This window comes from Mesocricetus auratus, unplaced genomic scaffold (assembly GCF_017639785.1).
Source record: "Mesocricetus auratus isolate SY011 unplaced genomic scaffold, BCM_Maur_2.0 Super-Scaffold_100025, whole genome shotgun sequence".
NCBI classification, from domain to species: domain Eukaryota; kingdom Metazoa; phylum Chordata; class Mammalia; order Rodentia; family Cricetidae; genus Mesocricetus; species Mesocricetus auratus.
Window position 1 is genome coordinate 20,059,571 of NW_024429206.1, and position 21,268 is coordinate 20,080,838.

At 42.7% G+C, this 21,268-nt stretch overlaps 1 protein-coding gene across 1 annotated transcript; it reads right to left on the reverse strand.

Moving 5' to 3' along the window:
* Positions 1-303: 303 nt before the first annotated feature.
* On the reverse strand, positions 304-19,869 carry Septin14 (septin 14). Its single transcript, XM_040731604.1, has 9 exons — positions 19,809-19,869; positions 14,551-14,668; positions 13,028-13,223; positions 12,435-12,621; positions 10,651-10,815; positions 6,286-6,382; positions 5,061-5,229; positions 2,708-2,840; positions 304-1,583 (listed from the first exon to the last, which is right to left on the reverse strand). Exons 1-9 carry the CDS (start codon positions 19,860-19,862, stop codon positions 1,404-1,406), a joined length of 1,299 nt encoding a protein of 432 aa, XP_040587538.1. The 5' UTR covers positions 19,863-19,869; the 3' UTR covers positions 304-1,403.
* Positions 19,870-21,268: the final 1,399 nt, after the last annotated feature.

Here is a 21,268-nt window from a genome sequence, read left to right on the forward strand (position 1 = left end):
TTGTAAGATGACTTACTAACATACTTGAAACAGATTGTGTATTTCTCTTTCTCATAACTTTCTGCATAAAACTTGCCCATGAAGATATTGTAAGTATAAGCTACAAGTTGTATTTTGAGAGTATATAGTGCTAGCCTTAAATGTTGCATTTGAAACGGAGGCAACATTACAATTTCATTAGAAATATACTTTAATCAGAACTATTAAGAAAGAATTGATCCGCCGGGCGGTGGTGGCGCACGCCTTTAATCCCAGCACTGGGGAGGCAGAGGCAGGAGGATCTCTGTGAGTTCGAGGCCAGGCTGGACCAACAGCCTCCAAAACAATACAGAGAAACCCTGTCTCTAAAACCAAAAAAAAAAAAAAGAAAGAAAGAATTGATCCAAATGTGGTTGAAGTACACAAAGACAAAGTCCCTCAAAGGCTGCATTGTAATAGAATAAGTCAAGATGAAGGTCAACCACATTCAAATCAGTAACTGGGACTGAGAGACAATTCAGCTATTAACGTCTAGGCTCAAAACCAAAACATCAAATAAGTAACTAATAAAAAACATTTAAAATTTTAAAAAGCCCTCAGTCTATAAAAATAAGAAGGGAGTTTTAAATGAAAAAAACATATCCCATACTGTATACTTTGATGACTTTAGCATATAACCAAAATCTTGAAGCCTGTCACTATAGCCTGTTGCTATCTAGGTTTTTAATCTTTTCATTTTATACTTCTACAAATCTGACACCAAATCACAGAGGAGTTCTAATCAAAACATGGTACTTCATTGCAACTCAAGTTATCAAGAATTGCTATCAACAGAATTTGGTAAAGGAATAACCAATGATTACCTGTATAACAATACTTTATGCCTATGCATCCTCAAGAGAAATTCAATAGAGCTAGGCATGGTGGCTTATGTTTATAATCTCAGAACTCTGGAGGCTGAAGCAGGAGGATTGCTGCTCAAGGCCAGACCTATCTCACAAAGATTTTCAGGACAGCTAGGGCTATATAGTGAGAACCTGTCATGAAAGAAACAAAACACACACAAAGTAAAAACTCTAAGGAGACAGAAACTGTACAAATCACTACTGGAGTCAAAGGCACATCTATGGTAAAGGAATGTCCACTCTCTGATCATAACTGTCTATAGTATCTATATACTTCTTGGCTATTTCAGTTAGTAAAATATTTACTGGGTACTATTGAGTGCTACTCTGTTTCAACCCCTAACAAGATACACGTAGTATCTGTCTCCTGAGTATTTGACACTCTCGTGGAGAATGACACACACTAAATTGTTTTTGAAAACGTTAGAATTCCAGACGAAGTTCAGTGCTAAGAAGACAAGCTCACGGGTATATGAATGGAGAATGGTGGGGAGAGTCCTCCGGAACGGTGAGGACAGGTCATTTCTTACGCTCTTTGTCCTTCTTCACGCTGGCGCACACCTGAGCCTGTGACGTCTCAGAGGCAGTCTTCATTTTATAAAAGTCTATGATCTGCTCCTCTAGTTTTCTTCTCTCGTCTTCCAGTCTCAAGGTCTCCTCTTGCTGGATTCTCTTCAGGTGTTCAAACTTGTCCTGCAGCTATAAAGAGAAGAAGCAACCCAGGAGTCACAACGATTCTCGGAATCCAAAAGTCAGAGTATGACCCAAGAAACACTTATTTAAAATCCTTGGACTTCCACAAGGAAGATGGAAGCCCTTAAAAGGGGTCAAGAGCCAGGTGGTGGTGGCGCATGCCATTAATCCCAGAACATGGGAGGCAGAGACAGGTGGATCTCTGTGAGTTTGAGGTCAGCCTGGTCTGCAAAGTGAGTTCCAGAACAGCCAGGCTGTTACACAGAGAAACCCTGTCTCAAAACAAAAACAAAAACAAGAGAGAGAGAGAGAGAGAGAGAGAGAGAGAGAGAGAGAGAGAGAGAGAGAGAGAGAGAGAGAGAGAGAGAGAGAGAGAGAGAGAGACTAAAGATTGAAGATTGAAGCTAGGCTGTGATGAGGCAAGCCATTGATCCCAGCACTTGAGAAGCAGAGACAGGCTGATCTCTGTAAGTTCAAAGGCCAGCCTGATCTACAGAATGCGTTCCAGTACAGCCAAGACTGTTACACAGAGAAACCCAGTCTCAAAAAAACAAAACAAAACAAAAACCTAAAGATTGAATTCATAACTAATTGGAAATAATAAAATTAATGAAAACTGAAGTTACAATATAAAGAAGTTTTCAAAAGAATGCTCAGGATATGTCCAGGCAACCCTTTGCTAAAGAGATTAATATAGTTAGGAATCAGTTATATTCATGAATACAATGGAGAATGGCCTTGAGGGGTTCGGGAGGTCTTGGAAGCAGGCTATCTGGACAGGTGTCGCAGTGACCTCAGGATTCACTGCTGTGTACTGCCACAGTACTCCTTAGTAACCCCAGCCAACATCAAGTGGGGGCAGGTATGGCTGCTTCTGATGTTCCGGAAGGTACAAATTATAAATCTTGGGTTCTGTGGCATGACGCTAATTCTGTGGGCACGCACGAGGCAGGGGCTGTGAAGCCAAGAAGCCACCACACAGATTTCAAAAGATACCATAGACAGCCTGGGGGCTCTGTCACAGGATGGCTGGAAAGTTTCTTCGAAAATAAGAAGGCACTGGGGCTCATCCCCCCCCCCCGCCCCCAGAATAGCACGCGGAGAACGGACTTGCGGTTGGTAGTACATGCCTCCTTTTCAGCGTCCTTGAAGGTCAGCTCCTTCTCCTTGACTCGCTGCATGAACGTCTGCTTCAGTCCTTCCTCCTCCCTCTGACACTGACCCTGGAACTCTTGTCTTTTGGCTTCATACATCTCCTGGAAACTAAAAGCGAAAGCTCGTTATTCTTGAACTGAAGGCGCTCGTAAAGACCCGGGTGAGATGGCTTGGCAGGTTAGCGTTCCCACTCTAACGAAAAAAAATACCTGAGTTAATGCCCAGGACCCGTGCAGTAGGAGAAAGCCAAGTCCTGCAAGCTGCCCTCTGACCTCTGCATAGGTGCACACATGCAAAATAAATAAGTGTAAATTTTTTAAAATTGTTTTTAAGTGCTAATACGGATTGACATTACATATGTGTGTGTGTTTCTAAATTGACATTCACCAATATTCTGTGTAGCAACAGAACACATTTCTACATGATGAGGTGTAAAAATTGGGATAAATTAATTATGTGAGTATATGACCACTAAAATTTCAAACAACTATATCAGTGATTTCTTGCTCCCAAAGCCAATATTTTATTTCCCCGGGTTTTGTTGTTGTTGTGGGTTTAGTGTTTTTGTTTGTTTTGCTTTGTTTTTGAGACAGGATCTCTGGCTGGCCTGGAACTTGCTATGTAGAACAAACTGTCCTCTAATTTACAGGGACTCACCAGCCTCTGCCTCCCAAGTGCTAGGATTAAAAGTGTGTGCCACCACATCAAGAGGTCTGATCTTTGGACAACAGCGTCTTAGGAAAACTCTAAGGTATGAGACTGTTCTCAAAATAATTCAAATAAGTATCTTTTTTTTTTTTTGGTTTTTTCGAGACAGGGTTTCTCTGTATTGTTTTGGAGGCTATCGGTCCAGCCCAGCCTCGAACTCACGGAGATCCGCCTGCCTCTGCCTCCCGAGTGCTGGGATTAAAGGCGTGCGCCACCACCGCCCGGCCCAAATAAGTATCCTTTAAAATATAATTCACTTAACATAGTTCAGGACTGAGGAGATGGTTCGATGCAGTAGTTCCTAACCTGTGGGTGGTGACCCCCATGGGGGTCACATATCAGATAGCCTACATGTCATATATTTGCATCATGATTCTTAACAACAGAAAATTACAGTTACGAAGTAGCAACGAAGTAATTCTATGGCTGGGGATCACCAAAACCTAAGGAACTATATTAAAGGGTTGTAGCATTAGGAAGGTTGAGAACCCACTGGCACAGTGGATAAAGTGGCTGCCAACACACACACACACACACACACACACACACACACACACACACACACACGGATATGAGTTTGGGTCCTCAGAACCCAAATGAAAAAAAAATCAAAGCTGGGAACAGCAGTACATGCCTATAATCCCAGGGCTGGGGAAACAGATTCCAGAGGACTCCTGCAAACTGCAAGTTTAATGGGAGACCCTGTCTCAAAAAAGTGATTGAGAAGAATTTCAACATGACAAACACCCTTCACCTGGGCTCCCTTTCTGGAGAAAACTAATTGGTGTGTGTGTGTGTGTGTGTGTGTGTGTGTGTTGCATCTCTCCAGGAAAAAAATCTGCCTCACAACACACATGCACACATACAAAGATGGTTCAGTTTTGATTGTCTCCAGAAAACCATGACTGCTACAACATGAACATATTCCAACCGTATTGTCCATACTTTTGTAGCCAAAATATTATTACTGTGACATAAATGTTCTTCCGTTCATAGTTTTTTTTCACCTGACTTTTAGCACTTTATGTAACTGCTTTTCAATGTTTTCCAGCAAGTTCTTCTCAAAACCCTTGTGAGTTTTATTAATAAATGCCAATACTTGATTATTCCTCTATGAGCCTCTGTTTTGCATAAAACAAATGTTTTTAAAGCATAATGTTTTCCCTGGAGCTCACAGATCAAAACATGCAATATTGTACACACTAGCGTAAAAATGAGTCCTGTCATGATGTTGCTCCTGATGTCTCTCTCCATCTACATCCAAAACTCTTAAAAACCTAAAAGTTCAATGAGCCGTATCCTCTCATGCTTCATGAATGAGCACGCCTTGTGGTTTTAAGGACATCCTAAAGGATCAATTTATACATTAAGAGCAATTTCTTTTTTAAGACTTGTTTACTTCTAATTTTACATGTTTGAGTGTTAATCTGCATGCATGTCTATGTAGATCGCATAGGCCAGGTGCCCACCGAAGCCAGAAGAGGGCATTGGATCCGCTAGAACTGGAGCTACAGATAATTGTGAGGTGTCATGCGGTGCTGGGATTTGAACCTGGGCCCTCTAAAAGGGCAGCAAGCACTCCTAACTAACCACCAGCCTGGTGGCAAAGTCTTCACTCACCTCACTAGCTGATTGTTGGGGCCCATGTCATTGAAGCCCAGGTTCTGCAGTCTGCTGCTCCTGTAGCATTCGTAATGCTGGGTGTGGGTTTGATCCTTCAGGTCCTCCATACTAGTACACAAAAGCAAATCCCGGAGCTTCACAAAGTCACAGTGATTCTCATTTTCCACTAGTCAAAAAAAAATTATAAATTCATCACGGAGGGTTTCTGTTATTACCTGGTTAATAAGAGCTTCCTACCATTTTGGTTGTTCTCAATCCAAATACTTTGCTCTTTTTTCATGCTGTTTCCAGCTTTTTCTTCGCCCATTTCCTCTCTCTCTCTCTCTCTCTCTCTCTCTCTCTCTCTCTGTCTCTTCTGTGTGTCTCTCTCTGTGTCTGTCTCTGTCTCTCTCTGTCTCTGTCTCTCTCTGTCTCTGTCTCTCTCTCTCTCTTTCTCTCATGCATATCAAAAAACAAAAACTTTGATCTCACCGATTATTTCTCCTATTGATTTAGCCTGTGTGATATCTGATCTTGGTTTCAACCCCACACACCAGGGAAGAGGGAAGCTGAGTGGACGAGTTGCCTCCGATCAGATTGGTCTATTGACGAGTCTGTAGAGCATTTTCTTGACAGCTAACTGATGCAGAAAGGCTCATCCCACTGTGGGCGCTGCCATCCTGGGCAGGTGGATCTAGGTGGTAGGCTCTCATCTTTTCTTAAAGGCACTAAAATCTACTCTTCAGTTTTGTTAAAAGGAGCCCCCGGCATTCTGAGGCACAGAGACCGAGTGCCTGTGGCGCATGGGTTAAACAAGGAGGCTTTGTAGGTGTGGGTCTACATCAGCTTCTGGCAAATCCTACAGCGGTGGTTCTCAGTCTGTGGGTCGGGAGTCTCATGTTGGTCGTCCCGCATTTCAGACATTTACACTATGATTCATAGCAGTAGAAAAATCACAGTTCTCACGTAACAATGAGTTTTATGGTGGGCGGGTTGCTACAACATGAGGAATTAGAGGGTCCCAGCATTAGGAAAGTTGAGAACAACTGTCCCATGAGAAGGAATCATAGCCACTGTAAGTGGAAGCTTCAGTGAAATGGAATCTGTGTTCCTCATTAGCAGCTACTAACCTACACGCCAGCTAGAGTTGTCAGCACTGGCTCAGATCAAAATGCTGTTTGAGACTATGGATGACACAGTATATACTGGGTTTAATCATCAGGAAACACAATCTCATGCTTACCTTGCAAAACTCCCCAAGGGTAGTGACGGCCTCTGACCATCCTTTTTCCAACTTTCACCTCCTCCATGCTTCCTACCACCGCAAAAGGTAATAGGCCCTAAACAAATAAAAACAATACAAGTTAAGCTCCCTCCAAATGCTGTGGCCTACTATGTTGCTCTTTTTCTGAGACAGAAGAGACTAAGGTGAGACTAGTATAACATATTTGACTACACAAATAATCTATCATGTCGGGTTTTTGTACCTAGGGGAAAATATGTGCTAATTATTTTATAAGCATTAATCTCAGGCTGACATATAATTAAAAACTACCTACCTAGTAGTGCTACCTTTCCTAAAGCAAGGCACCATGATGCATGTAGTACAAAGATAAAAAAGACTGTTAATACACATAATTTTCTCACATTGCCTTTACACTAAACACAGAGACACTATTGCTAAGGTGATAGGTAAACTATTGTAATGATAGTATGTAAGTTAGCAGATGAAACTATTAAAAATATAAATTAAGCTGGGCATAATGGTACACGCCTTTAATCCCAGCACTCAGGAGGCAGAAGCAGGTGGATCTCTCTGAATTTGAGGCCAGGCTGCTCTACAGAGTGAGTTCCAGGACTGCCAGGGCTAAATAGTGAGATCCTGTCTCAAAGAAATAATAATAATAACAACAATAAATAAAATTATAATTAGTTAATGGATACCCTGCATAAAATATGCTAATAAATAATATTATGTGTGTCCTCAGGAGGGCTAGGGTGATGCCTTCAGCTATTGATTAAGTGCTTGCAATGTGAACATGAGGATCTGAGTCTGATCCCATATGAAAAACCAGGTGGTGGTGGTGGTGGTGACACAGCCTTTAACCCCAGAACTCAGGAGGCAGAGGCAGGTACATCTCTGAGTTCCAGGCTGGCCTCTTCTACAAAGCTAGTTCCAGGACAGGCAGGGCTACACAAAAATAACCTGTCTTTAAAAGAAGACGAGGAGGAGGAGGAGGAGGAGGAGGAGGAGGAGGAGGAGGAGGAGGAGGAGGAGTGGGTAAGTTAGGGGCTATAAAGAGAGACTGAATAATGACTATATAAAGACAGATGGGTTGACTAATTTAGGCTACTTTACACCATAACAGGAAATAGAGTGAAATGAAAAAAGAGAATCCAAGGAACCCTTGTAACGTACAAGAAAAAGACAATCAAAATGAACAAAGAATCTGAATATTTGCTTCTCTACAGGAAGACATAAAAATATACAAAAACCTATGAAAAGACATTTCACATATGTAGTCATCCAAAATGCAAATAAAAAAATGGGATCCTCTCAAACTAAGTAATGTAGCCAGATTTTTTTAACATTAAGTAGTATGAATTAAGACCAAGAAATTAAAACAAAACTCCTGGGACAGGCGCTTTTGGAATCGATACAACAAATGATTAGGTAGAGTTGTCATATGAGCTAAGAATTCTACTTCTAGATATTCACACCCAGGAGAAATTAAAGTATATACCATCACAAACACTTGTACATAAATGTTTATAATAGCATTCTTCATAATACTCAAAATGTGGAATAAACCTAAATGTAGTATATTCACACAATGGTATCTAGAAGTGCGTGTGTGTATGTGTGTCTGTGTGTGCACGCACACACACACACACACACAAAGAATAGGTACTTGTACAATATTGTAAGTCTTAAAAACATTATCCCAACTGAAGTCAACAGATACAAAAGATGACATGTTATTCATCACATGAGATATCTAGAAGAGGAAACCACATAATAAAAAATACCTATAATATACATATTGGTCCATAAATGTATACATCTAGCTTAAATGGTATTTTCCCATCTGGGCTGACAATGCTCCTTCCAAGACACAAACACCATCTAACAAAAAACTCAACACCAGGCATGAGAAGCCCTCTTTTGAGTTGTTGGTAAAGGCTAAAACACCCTTCCTGAAGACCAGCTTTCATGGTTCCAGAAGATGCCTTTCGAGCTTCCAAAGGAGAGAGGCAGCCAGCGGTTCTGCCCAGCTGTGATGCCTATGAACCACAACAGTAATCAGCATGAACAGTAACCTAAGAGCGCAGTAGTGGTACACATGTCTTGGCAGAAACCAACAGTTTTCTAATTTTGGAGGTAAGATCTGGTTAACAAGAGGGAAATCACGTCTGGTAACAGAAACCCAGTCAACCACCCGGGGCCAGTGAAGTCATGGATCTTGGAGGAGAACCTAGAACTACCACTTTACTAAGCCAGCATAATCCCTAACTATGATCTAAATATTTGTCCTTAGACCCACAAGTAAGTGTAGTCCTCACCCCTCACCAAGGAACTTCTCTTTGCAACATAGATCGCTACAGAAAATCATAGCGAGGGCTGGAGAGATGGCTCAGAGGTTAAGAGCACTCGGCTGCTCTTCCAGAGGTCTTGAGTTCAATTCCCAGCAATCACGTGGTGGCTCACAACCATCTGTAATGAGATCTGGTGCCCTCTTCTGGTGTACAAGCATACATGCAGGTGGAACACTGTATATATAATAAGTAAATAAATCTTAAAAAAAAAGAAAATCATAGCAAAAAAAAAAAGAGAGAGAGAGAGAGAGAGAGAGAGAGTTGTGGAGCCTGATCCCAACAGATACATTTACAACACAATGACGCTCAAGCCTGTTCAGGGACCACTGGAGGGAGATCGGAATGACTATAAAAGGCAGAGAATCAGGGAGAGACTGTCTCTTAGGGATGTCAGAAACTACACCCACAAAGTCTCACCGACATGAGTGCCAAGGAGCACAGTAGATATACTAATGTGGGGTGGGGACCCCAGGAGGCCTCAACCCTACACAAAGACCTCCGGGCAGCTAATATATCCTGAGAGCAGGGAGAAGCCTTCCCCAGGGATGAGTACACCAGTTGTTTCTCCAGTACCAAATGGTCAGCCCCTGAAAACAAACACACAAGTGTACTTATATACTTAAGAATATAGACATATCTGTGTTTGTATGTGGCATGTATGTGTATGTATATATATGAGAATACAACTAAAGAAGAAAGAGGCCATGAATTTGAAAAACGAGCAAGGAGGGTTTGAAGGGAGGAAAGGAAACGGGGAAATGATGTAATTATATTGTGGTCTCAAAAATAAATACTTTAAAAAGTAATTACAAGACAGCAACTGTTCAGAACCTGAGAGGTAGGCGGAGCAAGAGGTAACAAGGGTATGAGACTTTGAGTTGGTTTTTTGAGACATTGTCTGTCCTTGAACTCACTATGGCGCTGAGGACGAGCCAGAACTCCTGACCCTCCTGAACCATCTTGCAAATACTAGGATTACAGGCGAGTACCACCTATAATCTGGCTAAGGCATATTTTTGAAGAGATGAAACTCTTGTACAACTGTCCACTAAGATAAGTACATGTATCTGGGAACACATTAAAACCACTGAATTTTAATGATTATGTGGTGCTTACATCTTAGTCTATTGAACACTAAAATCTAGATCAATTTATTTTTGTTTTTTTGTTTTGTTGACACAAGAGTCATTATGCAGCCCTGGCAGGCCTCAAACTCAGAAAACCTCCTGTCTCTGCCTCCCAAATGCTAGGATTACTATGTACCATTTTGAATAAGTAAAGTTTAAGTTCCCAAGACCGTCCCAGACCTCCCTTGGCAAATGACTTCCTGGTTGTCAAGGTGAGACTTGAATGGTGGGCAAGCCGCCCTGTCCCACGTGAGTGAACCAACCAATGAGAATAAGATAAGTGTATCACAGAAAATGTTCCTAGGGAAGTCCCTAATCTTTGAATCCTCATTGGTGAAAGCTGCAATCTAACTTGGCACAGGTGTACTATTATCTCCAACCTGTCAGTTTCTGTCGTGCTGCCCAATCCCATAAAATCTTGAGTCTCTTGCGTCTGCTTGGATTGCTCTGGAGCCTTAGACCCACAACAGTAAGCATGTCTCAAAATAAAGAAATTAAATAGTTGGGGATATTGTTCTGTTGAGACAGGGCTTGCCTTGCATGCACAAAGTCCTGAGTTTGAACCCCAAGCGCTGCCTAAACCAAGCCCGGCGGCACCTATCAGTCATCCCAGTACTCAGGAGATGGAATTAGGCTGCATCAGTTTCATCTATGTAGAAAATTCAAGGCCAGTCTGAACCACGTGAAGCCCTGCCAGGAAGGACTGAAACAATGGAAGAAAAGGAGGGAGGGAAGAAACATTTCCCCCACAATGTATTTTGAGGAAAATGTATTGCTTATTGTCTCTTGTCTGGTACAAGCGACAATAACGTGCAGATAAGATTACAAACCGTTCTTGGGTCTCCCGTGTGAAAGGGAGCTCGTGATCAGTAGACGAAGCTTACGTTTATTGAGGGGTTGACTTGAGCAGCGTCTTCGTCCTCCTCCATCGGGAACTGGTATATCTGGATGCCGTGGCTGACCAGCTCACTCATTATGCTACTCTTGAACCTCTGGAGGTCGCTCTTGGAAAGGGAGTCGGCTTTGGCAATCAGTGGGATGATGTTCACCTGTTAGAAGGGAGGAGGGTCAGGTTTCACTGCTTTTCAGTCTAGACCCTACACCTGGAAAAGAATGTGCGCGCGCGTGTTTGTTGTTGCGGCTGCTGTTACAACAGGATCTTTGCCGGCATATGGTGAAGAGTGCTGGGGTTACCCACAGGTGTGCCCCCATCATACTCAGCCACAGAGAATTTCTTGTTTGGGGAGTGCTGAGGATTAAAACCTCAAAGCTTGAATGGTCTAGATAAATGCTGTACCCTGAGCTCCATCTTGAGCCCTCATCGTTTACAAGAACTCGGGTTTAGAAGCCTTGACCTTGTTTCTTTTCCAAATCTCGTGCTCCCAACGCCTCTGGAATTAGCATAATTTAAGCAGTAGGATGCAGTAGACCGATTACTTATCAAACCGAATGACAAAAAGACCTCTGGTCAAAATGTTGGGAGAGAGAGTTTTTCTCTTAGCTGTCACTCATGTAATCACTTCTCCATACATGCGTATTAACCAATGTTCCCTCTTCCATTTAACCTTGCCCTACCCAATTCATAGCTGTATCTGTTTAAGCCTGTAATATGGTACGGATGAATACATGTCAGCTTTATGTCAGTTGCGGTTATTCTAGAATTCTCAAGGCATGTTTTTCAAATCCTTGGGCAAATCCCATGTTTTCCCAAACATTTATGCTAAGCCAGAAGGGAAAAAAATCTAATAAATGACTATAAAACTTAATCAAATGAACAAAATTTAATCTGAACTTGTGAGATATATATGTAAACACACATACGTATATAAATACCAATTTAGTTGACCCTCTATGAGAATACATGCTCATGATAAATTCAAGCAGTGAAGAAATGTATAAGGTTAGAAATGAAAGTATTCTGGCAGGAGAACCTGTCTGAGGAAATACAACAGTTTAGAATGTGTCGTTATGCAACTATATTACAAATGGTATTTTTAAGATTAAAAACTTGAGCTGGGCGGTGGTGGTGCACGCCTTTAGTCCCAGCACTCAGGAGGCAGAGGCAGGTGGATCTCTGTGAGTTTGAGACCAGCCTGGTCTACAGAGTGAGTTCCAGGACAGGCTCCAAAGCTACACAGAGAAACTCTGTCTCCAAAAACAAACCTAAATAAATAAATAAATAAATAAATAAAAACTTAATGGTCTCAGACTGAAGAGATGGCTCAGAGGATAAGAGCACTGGCTGTTCTTCCAGAGGACCTGGTTCAATTCCCGGCAACCACATGGTGGCTCACAACCATCTGTAATGAAATCTCCGTCTTCTGGCCTGCAGGGATACATGCAGACAGAACACTGTATACATAATAAATAAATACATCTTTTAAAAAAACAGCCATCTGCAAGCCAAGAAGATAAATGCTAGCACCTTGATTTTCTAGCTTCTGGGACTATGTGAAAAAGTATTATTTTTTATTGTTTAGACCATCCACTCTATGGCATTTTGTTTGAAGCACCCTGGAAAGTTCATTCGGCTGCTTTGAAGGGCAACAGAAAAAACGTTTAAACATATGCACATATTCTAAAGTAATTGCATAGAAACTCCTCACGACGCATCGTCATCTCAGAGCATCCATTGAACCCTGGAAGTCTGAGGGGTGACGAAACCCACCCTTCTGTCGATGTTCTTCATGGTCATCAGGTCCAGGGACTTGAGGGAGTGCCCTGTGGGTGAGATGAAGTAGAGGCACACGTGGATGCGGGAGTCGTGATAGTCAACCAAGGAGCGTTTGATCTTCAGCTCCTCCTGGAGATAAGCCTCAAACTGCGCATCCAAGTAGTCAACCACTGGCTGGTAGCTGGAAAAAAAAAGTTATTAGTTGAAACATTTAGCATCAACAGATTAATAAAATCTGAGTCTGATGTCTTACTATTTAATCAACATTTGTGTGGAAAAACAGTTTGGCACTTGACAAAATCGATGCATTTTGCTGGGTGGTGGTGGCACACGTCTTTAATCCCAGCACTTGGGAGGCAGAGGCAGGTGGATCTCTAAGTTTGAGGCCAGCCTGATCAAGAGTTCGAGGAGAGCAAGGGTTACACAGAGAAACCCCATCTCAAGAGAGAGAGAGGGAGAGAGAGAGAAGGAAAAAATGAGTGGCCTCTACTTAAAAAAAAAAGAAACAAAAAACACATCATAATGAAATCCAATACCTTTTATGCTAACGTTAAAAATTAATTTAAAAACTGTAAGAAGACACTAACCTGGCTTCTTTGCTTATCTGATCACCATACCCCACTGTTTTCACAACAGTCAATTTCAGTGGAATATTCCTTTCCTGAAGTTCATACGTCTTCACTTTAAGTCCAACCTTTGAATAGAAATGGGAGGACTTGCTCTCTTTGAGATTAGTATTGAATAGTGTGTTGATCAGTGTTGATTTCCCAATTCCAGTTTCTCCTGCAATAAACATAAGCGCATCATTGCAGAGGTGTGAGGGCATGCTGAACCTCAGTGGGTGGTTTAAATGGTTCTAACTGGTCACACTCCTGAATGGGAAGGGCAGAATCATCGCAAGAGGCTGTGGCTAGAACTGAGATTTATTAATAGACGCACACATAGTTACAAATACGCAGGAGTAGGCTTTCATATTCATTGCACAGCAGATTAACTACAGCTAATGAAAAAGTGCATTTCAAATGTCTCATTATTAAAACGATAGGAGAATAGGAGCTCTATTGCTGTGGATAATGCTCCAAACTGATTGGCCGATAGCAGGGCAAGAAGAGATTGGGTGGGACGGTTGGATGCAGAGAATGATAGGAGGAGGAAGGGCTGAGTCAGAGAGTCACTGGAAAATGCAGAGAAGCAAGATGAGAAGGCTGTACTGAGAAAAGGTACCAAGCCCCATGGCTGAGCATAGATAGAATGATGGGTTAATTTAAATGTAAGAGTTATCTAGTAACAAGCCTGAGCTATAGGCCAAGCATTTGTAATTTATAAATTTATAAAATACAGCCTCTGAGTCTGTATTTGGGACCAGGTGATTGTAACAGGAAATGTCCAATTACAGACTATGTTCATTTATCTTGGTCTGATCGTTCTACTTGATAGTATCACAGCAACAGATTATATTCTACTAATGTATAGAATTAGAGTTTGTTGACTGAAAATGATACTTGTTTCCAATGAATACATAAATGAACAGTCACGCTGAGATGTCCCTGGAAAGTATTCATACTGGTTTGGACTCCCTTAGTCACTATCGTGGCAAAGAAAGAAAATGGACTGTACTGTGTCAGATTTTGAAAAACACTGAAATGTCTTCAGTTAAAATAAAATTTTGAGGCAAGATCTGACTATGTAGTCCTAGCTGCCCTGGAATTTGCTATGTAGATCAAGTTGTCCTCAGGCTCACAGAGATCTGTCTGTTCAGCCTCCCAAACACTGGGATTAAAAACATAAATCACATCAGGGAGGTGGTGGCCCACATTTTAATACCAGCATGAGAGGATCTTTGTGAGTTTGAAGCCAGCCTATTCTACAGAGGAGTTCCAGAACAGCCAAGGCTACACAGAGAAATCCTGTCTCAAAAAAAAGAAAAAATGTGTCACCAGGCCAGCCTGGAGTGTTCTGAGGTATTTAAACAATGCAGCTAAGAAAGGGGAAAACAATATAAATATGAAGAAATGTTCCTGAATTAACATCAATATTATAATGCTTGGTATCAGTTTAAATGAGTAGGAGACAAACGAAACAATAATTTAAATGCACGTCTGGCACTTACCCACGCAGAGAATATTGAAAGAGAATCCTTTCTGGATGGATTTGTTCACCAGCTGCGTGGGCAAACATTCAAACCCAAAATGGCCCAGAGTGGTTAAGCAACGGATGTTCTCATTGTTCTTAGATAAAACAAATAAAACGGTTCTCATTAGAATCAGAAATAACATTCTTTGGAAGGACTACACTGAATATGTTTTTAAAAATCAGGACTGGTTATCACTGCGCTGTCTACTCAATGCAAATGTATAGTTTCTTTTTTTTGCAAAAAGAACTCAAATGTTGATGTTAGTTATAAATAAATTGAATCAACCTCTGATCACACTTTGAGAGGGTATGTTTCTAAATTTCATAAGAAATTGAAGACAATAAAGCACCATTAGAAATCCCAGGGTAGCCGGGTGGTGGGTGTTGGCACATCCCTTTAATCCCAGCACTTGGGAGCAGAGGCAGGCAGATCTCTGTGAGATCGAGGCCAGCCTGGTCTACAGAGTGAGTTCCAGGACACCCAGAGCTCTTACTCAAAGAAACCCTGACTTGAAAAAAAAAAAAAAAGGAGGAACAGGGAAAGGAAGGGAAGGAGAAGGGAGGGAAGGAAGGAAGGAAGGAAGGAAGGAAGGAAGGAAGGAAGGAAGGAAGGAAGGAAGGAGAAAGGAAAGTTGAACAAGATGGTAAGCACAGGACTTCGTTTAGAGTCTGGTGTTGGGCGGGTAGAAGCTAACACTGGCTCAACTACCACAGTCCCATCTTGAGCCAGTGCCCATTGATGGAGCCTCTGGCTCAGTGCAGGGTCAGAAGATCCATGCCTGCTGTCTGTTGGACTGTCACCCTATCACCTGGAGCTCATCGCAGGAATCTTGGGTCTTTAGTCAACCGGACACTAGGCAGCCGCAGCAGCATGAACCCTGGTTGTGCTCCAGCAGTGTGCGGGGCTGATGGACCATGGGCTCAGGGAGTGATTATAAACTGCAGCATTCCTGACTGGGAGGCTGTGAACTTGACAGCGGCTCTCAACCTGTGGGTCATGACCCCTTTTGGAGTCACGTATCAGATACCCTGCATATCGGATATTTACATTATGATTCATAACAGTAGCAAAATTACAGTTATGAAGTAGCAACGAAATAATGTTATGGTCGGGGGTCACCACAGCATGAGGACCTGTATTAAACAGTCATGGCGTTAGGAAAGTTGAGATCTGCTGACTTAGAAGATTGGAATAGACCATAACATTCTATCTAAGAGGCAGGACAAGATGTGTCTGAAAATAGCAGGCTGTCTTTTCCCATGAGTACCATTAATGGGGCCAGGGCAGGTCCAGACCTTTTTTGTTTTGTTTTGTTTTGTTTTTTGAGACAGGGTTTCTCTGTGGCTTTGGAGGCTGTCCTGGAACTCACTTTGTAGACCAGGCTGGCCTCGAACTCACAGAGATCCGCCTGCCTCTGCCTCCCGAGTGCTGGGATTAAAGGCGTGCGCCACCAACGCCCGACTAGGTCCAGACCTCTTGACAGTCATCAGTCACCCTGTGGTCAGACACTGTAGGATTCTTCCCAGGTCTTGTGTTTTTTGTTTTGTTTTGTTTTGTTTTTGTTTTTTTTCTTCAAGAAAGGGTTTCTCTGTGCAACCCAGGTTGTCCTGAAAATCTGGAGATCAGGCTGGCCTCTAACTCAGAGATCCACCTGCCTCTGCCTCCTGAGTGCTGGGATTAAAAAGCATGAGCCTTCATTCCCTGGCATCTGGTCATATTTTTTTTATTTTTTATATTCGAGGCAGGGTTTCTCTGTGTAGCTTTGTAGACCAGGCTGGTCTCAAACTCACAGAGATCTGCCTTTCCCTGCCTCCCGAGTGCTGGGATTAAAGGTGTGTGCCACCACCGCCCGGCTTCTGGCCACATTTCTTACACGCCTGCAATCATATTTGTGCCTGTGGTTGTCTTGACCACACTTAAAAGTGTCCCACTAAATGGCTCTCTCCTGAGGACGTGGGTTGGTGTTTCAGTTTGGTGCGTGTCTTGGCTTTGATTCCAGCTGGGCATGACAGTTTCTCTACATCGTCTGTGGCTGTAATTAATGGCTTTGGGGACAGTGCATGCTGCGATAGGGTTGCAGAGAGCCTGCTGCTGAGGGACACGAGGGGTGGGGACATTCTAGCTGTTGGTGCAGGCGTCGTCCACACAGCCCTGAGTGTGCAGTACCCTTTCTGTGGCCGGCCTGACAACGGTAGCAGTGGCACTTCTGAGTTGAGCTGTGCTAATGGGACAGACACCAGAAGCTCCTGCAGAAGCAAAGGGCTGGAAACAACTGCCCTCAGTCCCAGCGGTGCCGGGGGCACCCACAAAGATTCCTGTGGAACGAGACAACAGTTGTCAAGTTCAGTAATCGTGGTATTGTGGCCACTCTGTCAGCAAAAAAGGTTTGTTTTGAACCTGCAGTACATGTCACTATCTAGGGAGGGAGGGAGGGAGAGAAAGAAAAGGAAAAGAAAGGAAAGGAAAGGAAATATCGCCAGAGCCGGGCCTAGGTGGCGCACGCCTTTAGTCCCAGCACTCGGGAGGCAGAAGCAGGCGGATCTCTGTGAGTTCGAGGCCGGGCTGGACCGACAGCCTCCAAAACAATACAGAGAAACCCTGTCTCATAAAACCAAAAAAAAAAGAAAAGGAAAGGAAATATCGCCAGGTGGCGGTGGCATGCCTTTAGGGAGGCAGAGGCAGGCACTTTGTGAGCTTGAGACCAGCCTGGTCTACAGAGAGAGTTCCAGGACAGCCAGGACTGTTGCACAGAGAAACCTTGTCTCGAAAAACAAACAAACAAAAAACTCCTTTGTTTGTTTATTTGTTTTTGAGACAGGGTTCCTCTGTGCCGTTTTGGAGCCTCTCCTGGCACTCTCTCTGTAGACCAGGCTGACCTCAAACTCACGGAAATCCACCTGCCTCTGCCTCCCAAATGCTGGGACTAAAGGCATGTGTCACCACTGCCAGATGGAAATATTTTTTTTTTAGTAACTGTCAATTTCAAAAGAACATGGCAATTCTCCAGCAACAGTTCCCAAAGAAAATGATATTGAAGAAATGCCAACAAAGAACTTAAAAATGTTTTAGTTCATTTATCTAATATGTGTTTCGGCTAAACTAAGAAAAACACAGAGAAGACTTAAATAATCAAAATCAAAGATGAAAAGGGATACATTATAACAGACCCCAAAGAAATGCAGGACATTAGACAGATCCAAGATGGCAGACAGAGCACCTGGCACTGACCAGTTTCTCCTGCAGGCAGAACCGAGATGACTGGAGAACAGTCCAAAAGGTGCAAACAAGCTTGGGGAAGCTCAAGAAACCTTAGACAGTGGAACAGCGGGTTCCCCAGAACTGATTGCACCGCCACACAGCTGAGAACATGGACAGAGATGAGAACCTAAGCAGAACCAGCACAGGAGTGGGACTGGGTTGAAATGAACTGTCAGCAGACTGTGGGATCCCCACAGAAATCTGGCTCTCAAGAAGTTGTGTGTTAGGGGCTGGGGAGATGGCTCAGTAGTCAAGAGCTCTGGCTACTCTCCCCAGCACCCACATGGCAGCTCACAATGTCTGTAACTCCAGTTCCAGGGAATCTGGTACCCTCACACAGACATGCAGGCAAAACACCAATACACATAAAATAAAAACAAATAAATATTTTTATAGAAAAGAAGTGTGATTGCTGGGCATTGGTAGCGCGCACCTTTAATCCCAGTACTAGGGAGGCAGAGGCAGGTGGAGCTCTGTAAATTCGAGGCCAGCCTGGTCTGCAGAGCAAGTTCCAGGACAGGCTCCAAAACAATACAGAGAGACCCTGTCTCAAAACACGCCCCCCCAAAAAAAAGAAAGAAAGAAAGAGAAAAGAAGTGTGTTCTTCAAAATCGTACTTACAGTAGCATAATGAGAGCTATCTTGAGAAGACCCTGAACCTGCTTCTGCAGGAGTCAATGACTCCTGGTTTGTTTGTTGTCACTGGGAACCCTCAGCAGTATTTTACTGACTCATCAGGTATCAACCATGAGTCCCAGTTAGCCCTTGGTCAAAAACATCTGATACAAATCCAGTGAGAATATCTTGCAGCGGGAAACTGGTCTGTGACACATAAAGTAAACGAGGCATGTGTCCCTTTAAGACCTGCAGCTCTCGGGGCATTGGTGGCACATGCCTTTAATCCCAGCACTTGGGAGGCAGAGGCAGGCGGATCTGTGTGAGTTCGAGGCCAGCCTGGTCTACAAGAGCTAGTTCCAGGACAGCCTCCAAAGCCACAGAGAAACCCTGTCTCGAAAAACCAAAAAAAAAAAAAAAAAAAAAAAAAAAGACCTGCAGCTCAGAGAGCTGGCTGGAAGACTCTGGAAAAAGACATTGCAAGTCATTCATGCAACTACTTTTGGGAATTAAGTCCCAGAATATCCAGATCTGGGGAAGACAGATTGGTAGGTAGGATTGTAATAAATTAGAAGCCTTCTGCACAGCAAAGAAAATGATTGACAGCGAAGAAGCAAACTACAGGATGGAAGAAAATCTTTTCCGGCTATTCCTATGACAGGAGATTGATTGACTAGAATCCCAGGGTCTTAGGGACCCTGTGGCCACTGTAGGTAGCTGTCAGAGAGGCAGATCCCACACAGCTGGAACAGAGCCTCCTACCCTTCCTTAGATTTCCGATCCAGAGAGGAGGGGTACAGGGGGGTGTGGGGACAATAGAATAGCAGAGGACAGTGAGTAAGTCTCTACACATCTACCTCCAAGAAGTACTTTGTTACAGTGATACAAAACTAATGACACCTTTAGGGAGATTTTAATTTTTGATTTAGTCTCCTTAGCTTCTAAATGAGAATAATGTTTTTGCACAAAAAGAAAAAGAAAAAGAAAAGAAAAAAGATAAACGGAGTCAACAAGCATGTTAATGGCCAGGCAGTGGTGGCGCATGCCTTTAATCCTAAGCAGGCGGATCTCTGTGACTTCGAGGCAGCCCAGTCTACAGAACAAGTGTCAGGACAGGCTCCAAAGCTACAGAGAAACACCATTTTTGAAAACCAAAAAGAAAAAAGTAAAGAAAGAAAGAAACATGTTAGCAATAATTTAAATCATCCTTTACATTTAAATCTAATCTGTAGTAAAGTTCATTCATTTCCAAAGATAACAAGCTTCCTTTGCTAACAGACCTGAATCAACTTATAGTCAATATTTTGAAACTACTTATTGAAATACACAATGCATAATTGTATTTGAAAGGTATACTTAACTGTGTCTTCATTGTCGGGCGTTGGTGTTGACACGTTCATTGGTGTTTCTGCCATGCCAGACCGAAAGGGCTGAAATAGAGAAAACTTGGTCAGTTCTGCCCACAACGGTTATATTCTCTAACCTAACTTACATCAATAGAGAAATCTATTACAAAAACTACCACAAACACTCTCATTCCATTCCCACTCCCAATTTGTTTGAAGCTGTATCTTTCATCCTAAACAAGCTTGTGTGCACTCAATAACATAGCCAATATGTAAAGTAAAATCACTTAAATGATACACAAAAGGAAAAGAAAGATAAACTTGCTTCAAATCAAGAAGTTACAGAGATCATCTTTCCATAGATTGTTTTAACCAGTGATGAATTTCACTGTGACATTCCGTACATGCATAACACTATACTCAGTCCTCCATGTAAAGGGCTCTGAGCATGGTAAGAAGAAGTGATAAGACAAGAAGGCAGACACTCAGAATGACTTTTGGACGCTGAAGTATAAGCACCCAGAGGATGAAGGAAAATCGGGAAGGGGTGAAATTAGGACATTGACAAAGGAAAACAGGCTTCTAAAATCTACACGAATTCTTTAGGAACCAAGCCAAACCCAATTTTTTTCCTTTAAGAAGCGCCTTGATGCGCCTAGCATAGCGCCGGGCGCTGTACCTCCTGCAGTACTTAGAGGACATCTACGATCGTCAGACTCAGGACACCAAGTGACTTACTTGCCCCAGGTTCCAGCCGCACTATGCGCACAGTCTGAACTGACTCAGAGGCTGGTGTCCGCTCCCTTGCTATCTGCAGATTTGGGCCGAACTGATATCCACTGCATTTGCAACAGTTGGGAACAAGGGAGGTGGCATACAAAAGGAGGTGTTGTCCTGATGTGTAAGCAGAATGCTCTGAGAAGGCTACGCTAGCCCACTTTTGAGAACAGCACAAAGATGCTAAGGCTATGGGACCTTTTAAAAGGATTTGTGTGTTGTTGTTTTACGTATTTGAGTGTCTTGCCTGAACATGTATGTATGTGCACCATGTACAAGTCCGGTGTCCTAGAAGTCAGAGAAGGACATTGGATGCCCCGGAACTGAATTACAGACACTTGTGAGCTGCCATGTGAGTTCTGGGAAAGCCAGGTCTTCTGCAAAAACAGAAAAGACTCCTACTGTGGAGCCATCTCTCTAACCCCCATGAGACATGTTTTTAGAAAAAATATTATGTGTGGATAAAACAAAATCAAAACAAAGGGTGGTTCTGTTTCATCTGACATACCTGGGGATTGTTCAACACTAGTACATAAGTTTATCTTGGGTTTCCTTGATGTTAAATGAGATTCTCTTACAAATGGCCTCTGTTCTACTACTACATAATTTACTCTAGCACATGTGAAATTTCTGTATGTGTTTGATAGAAATCTAATGTTGGCCATTGTCATTATTTTCAGTCCCTCTCTACAATCAGT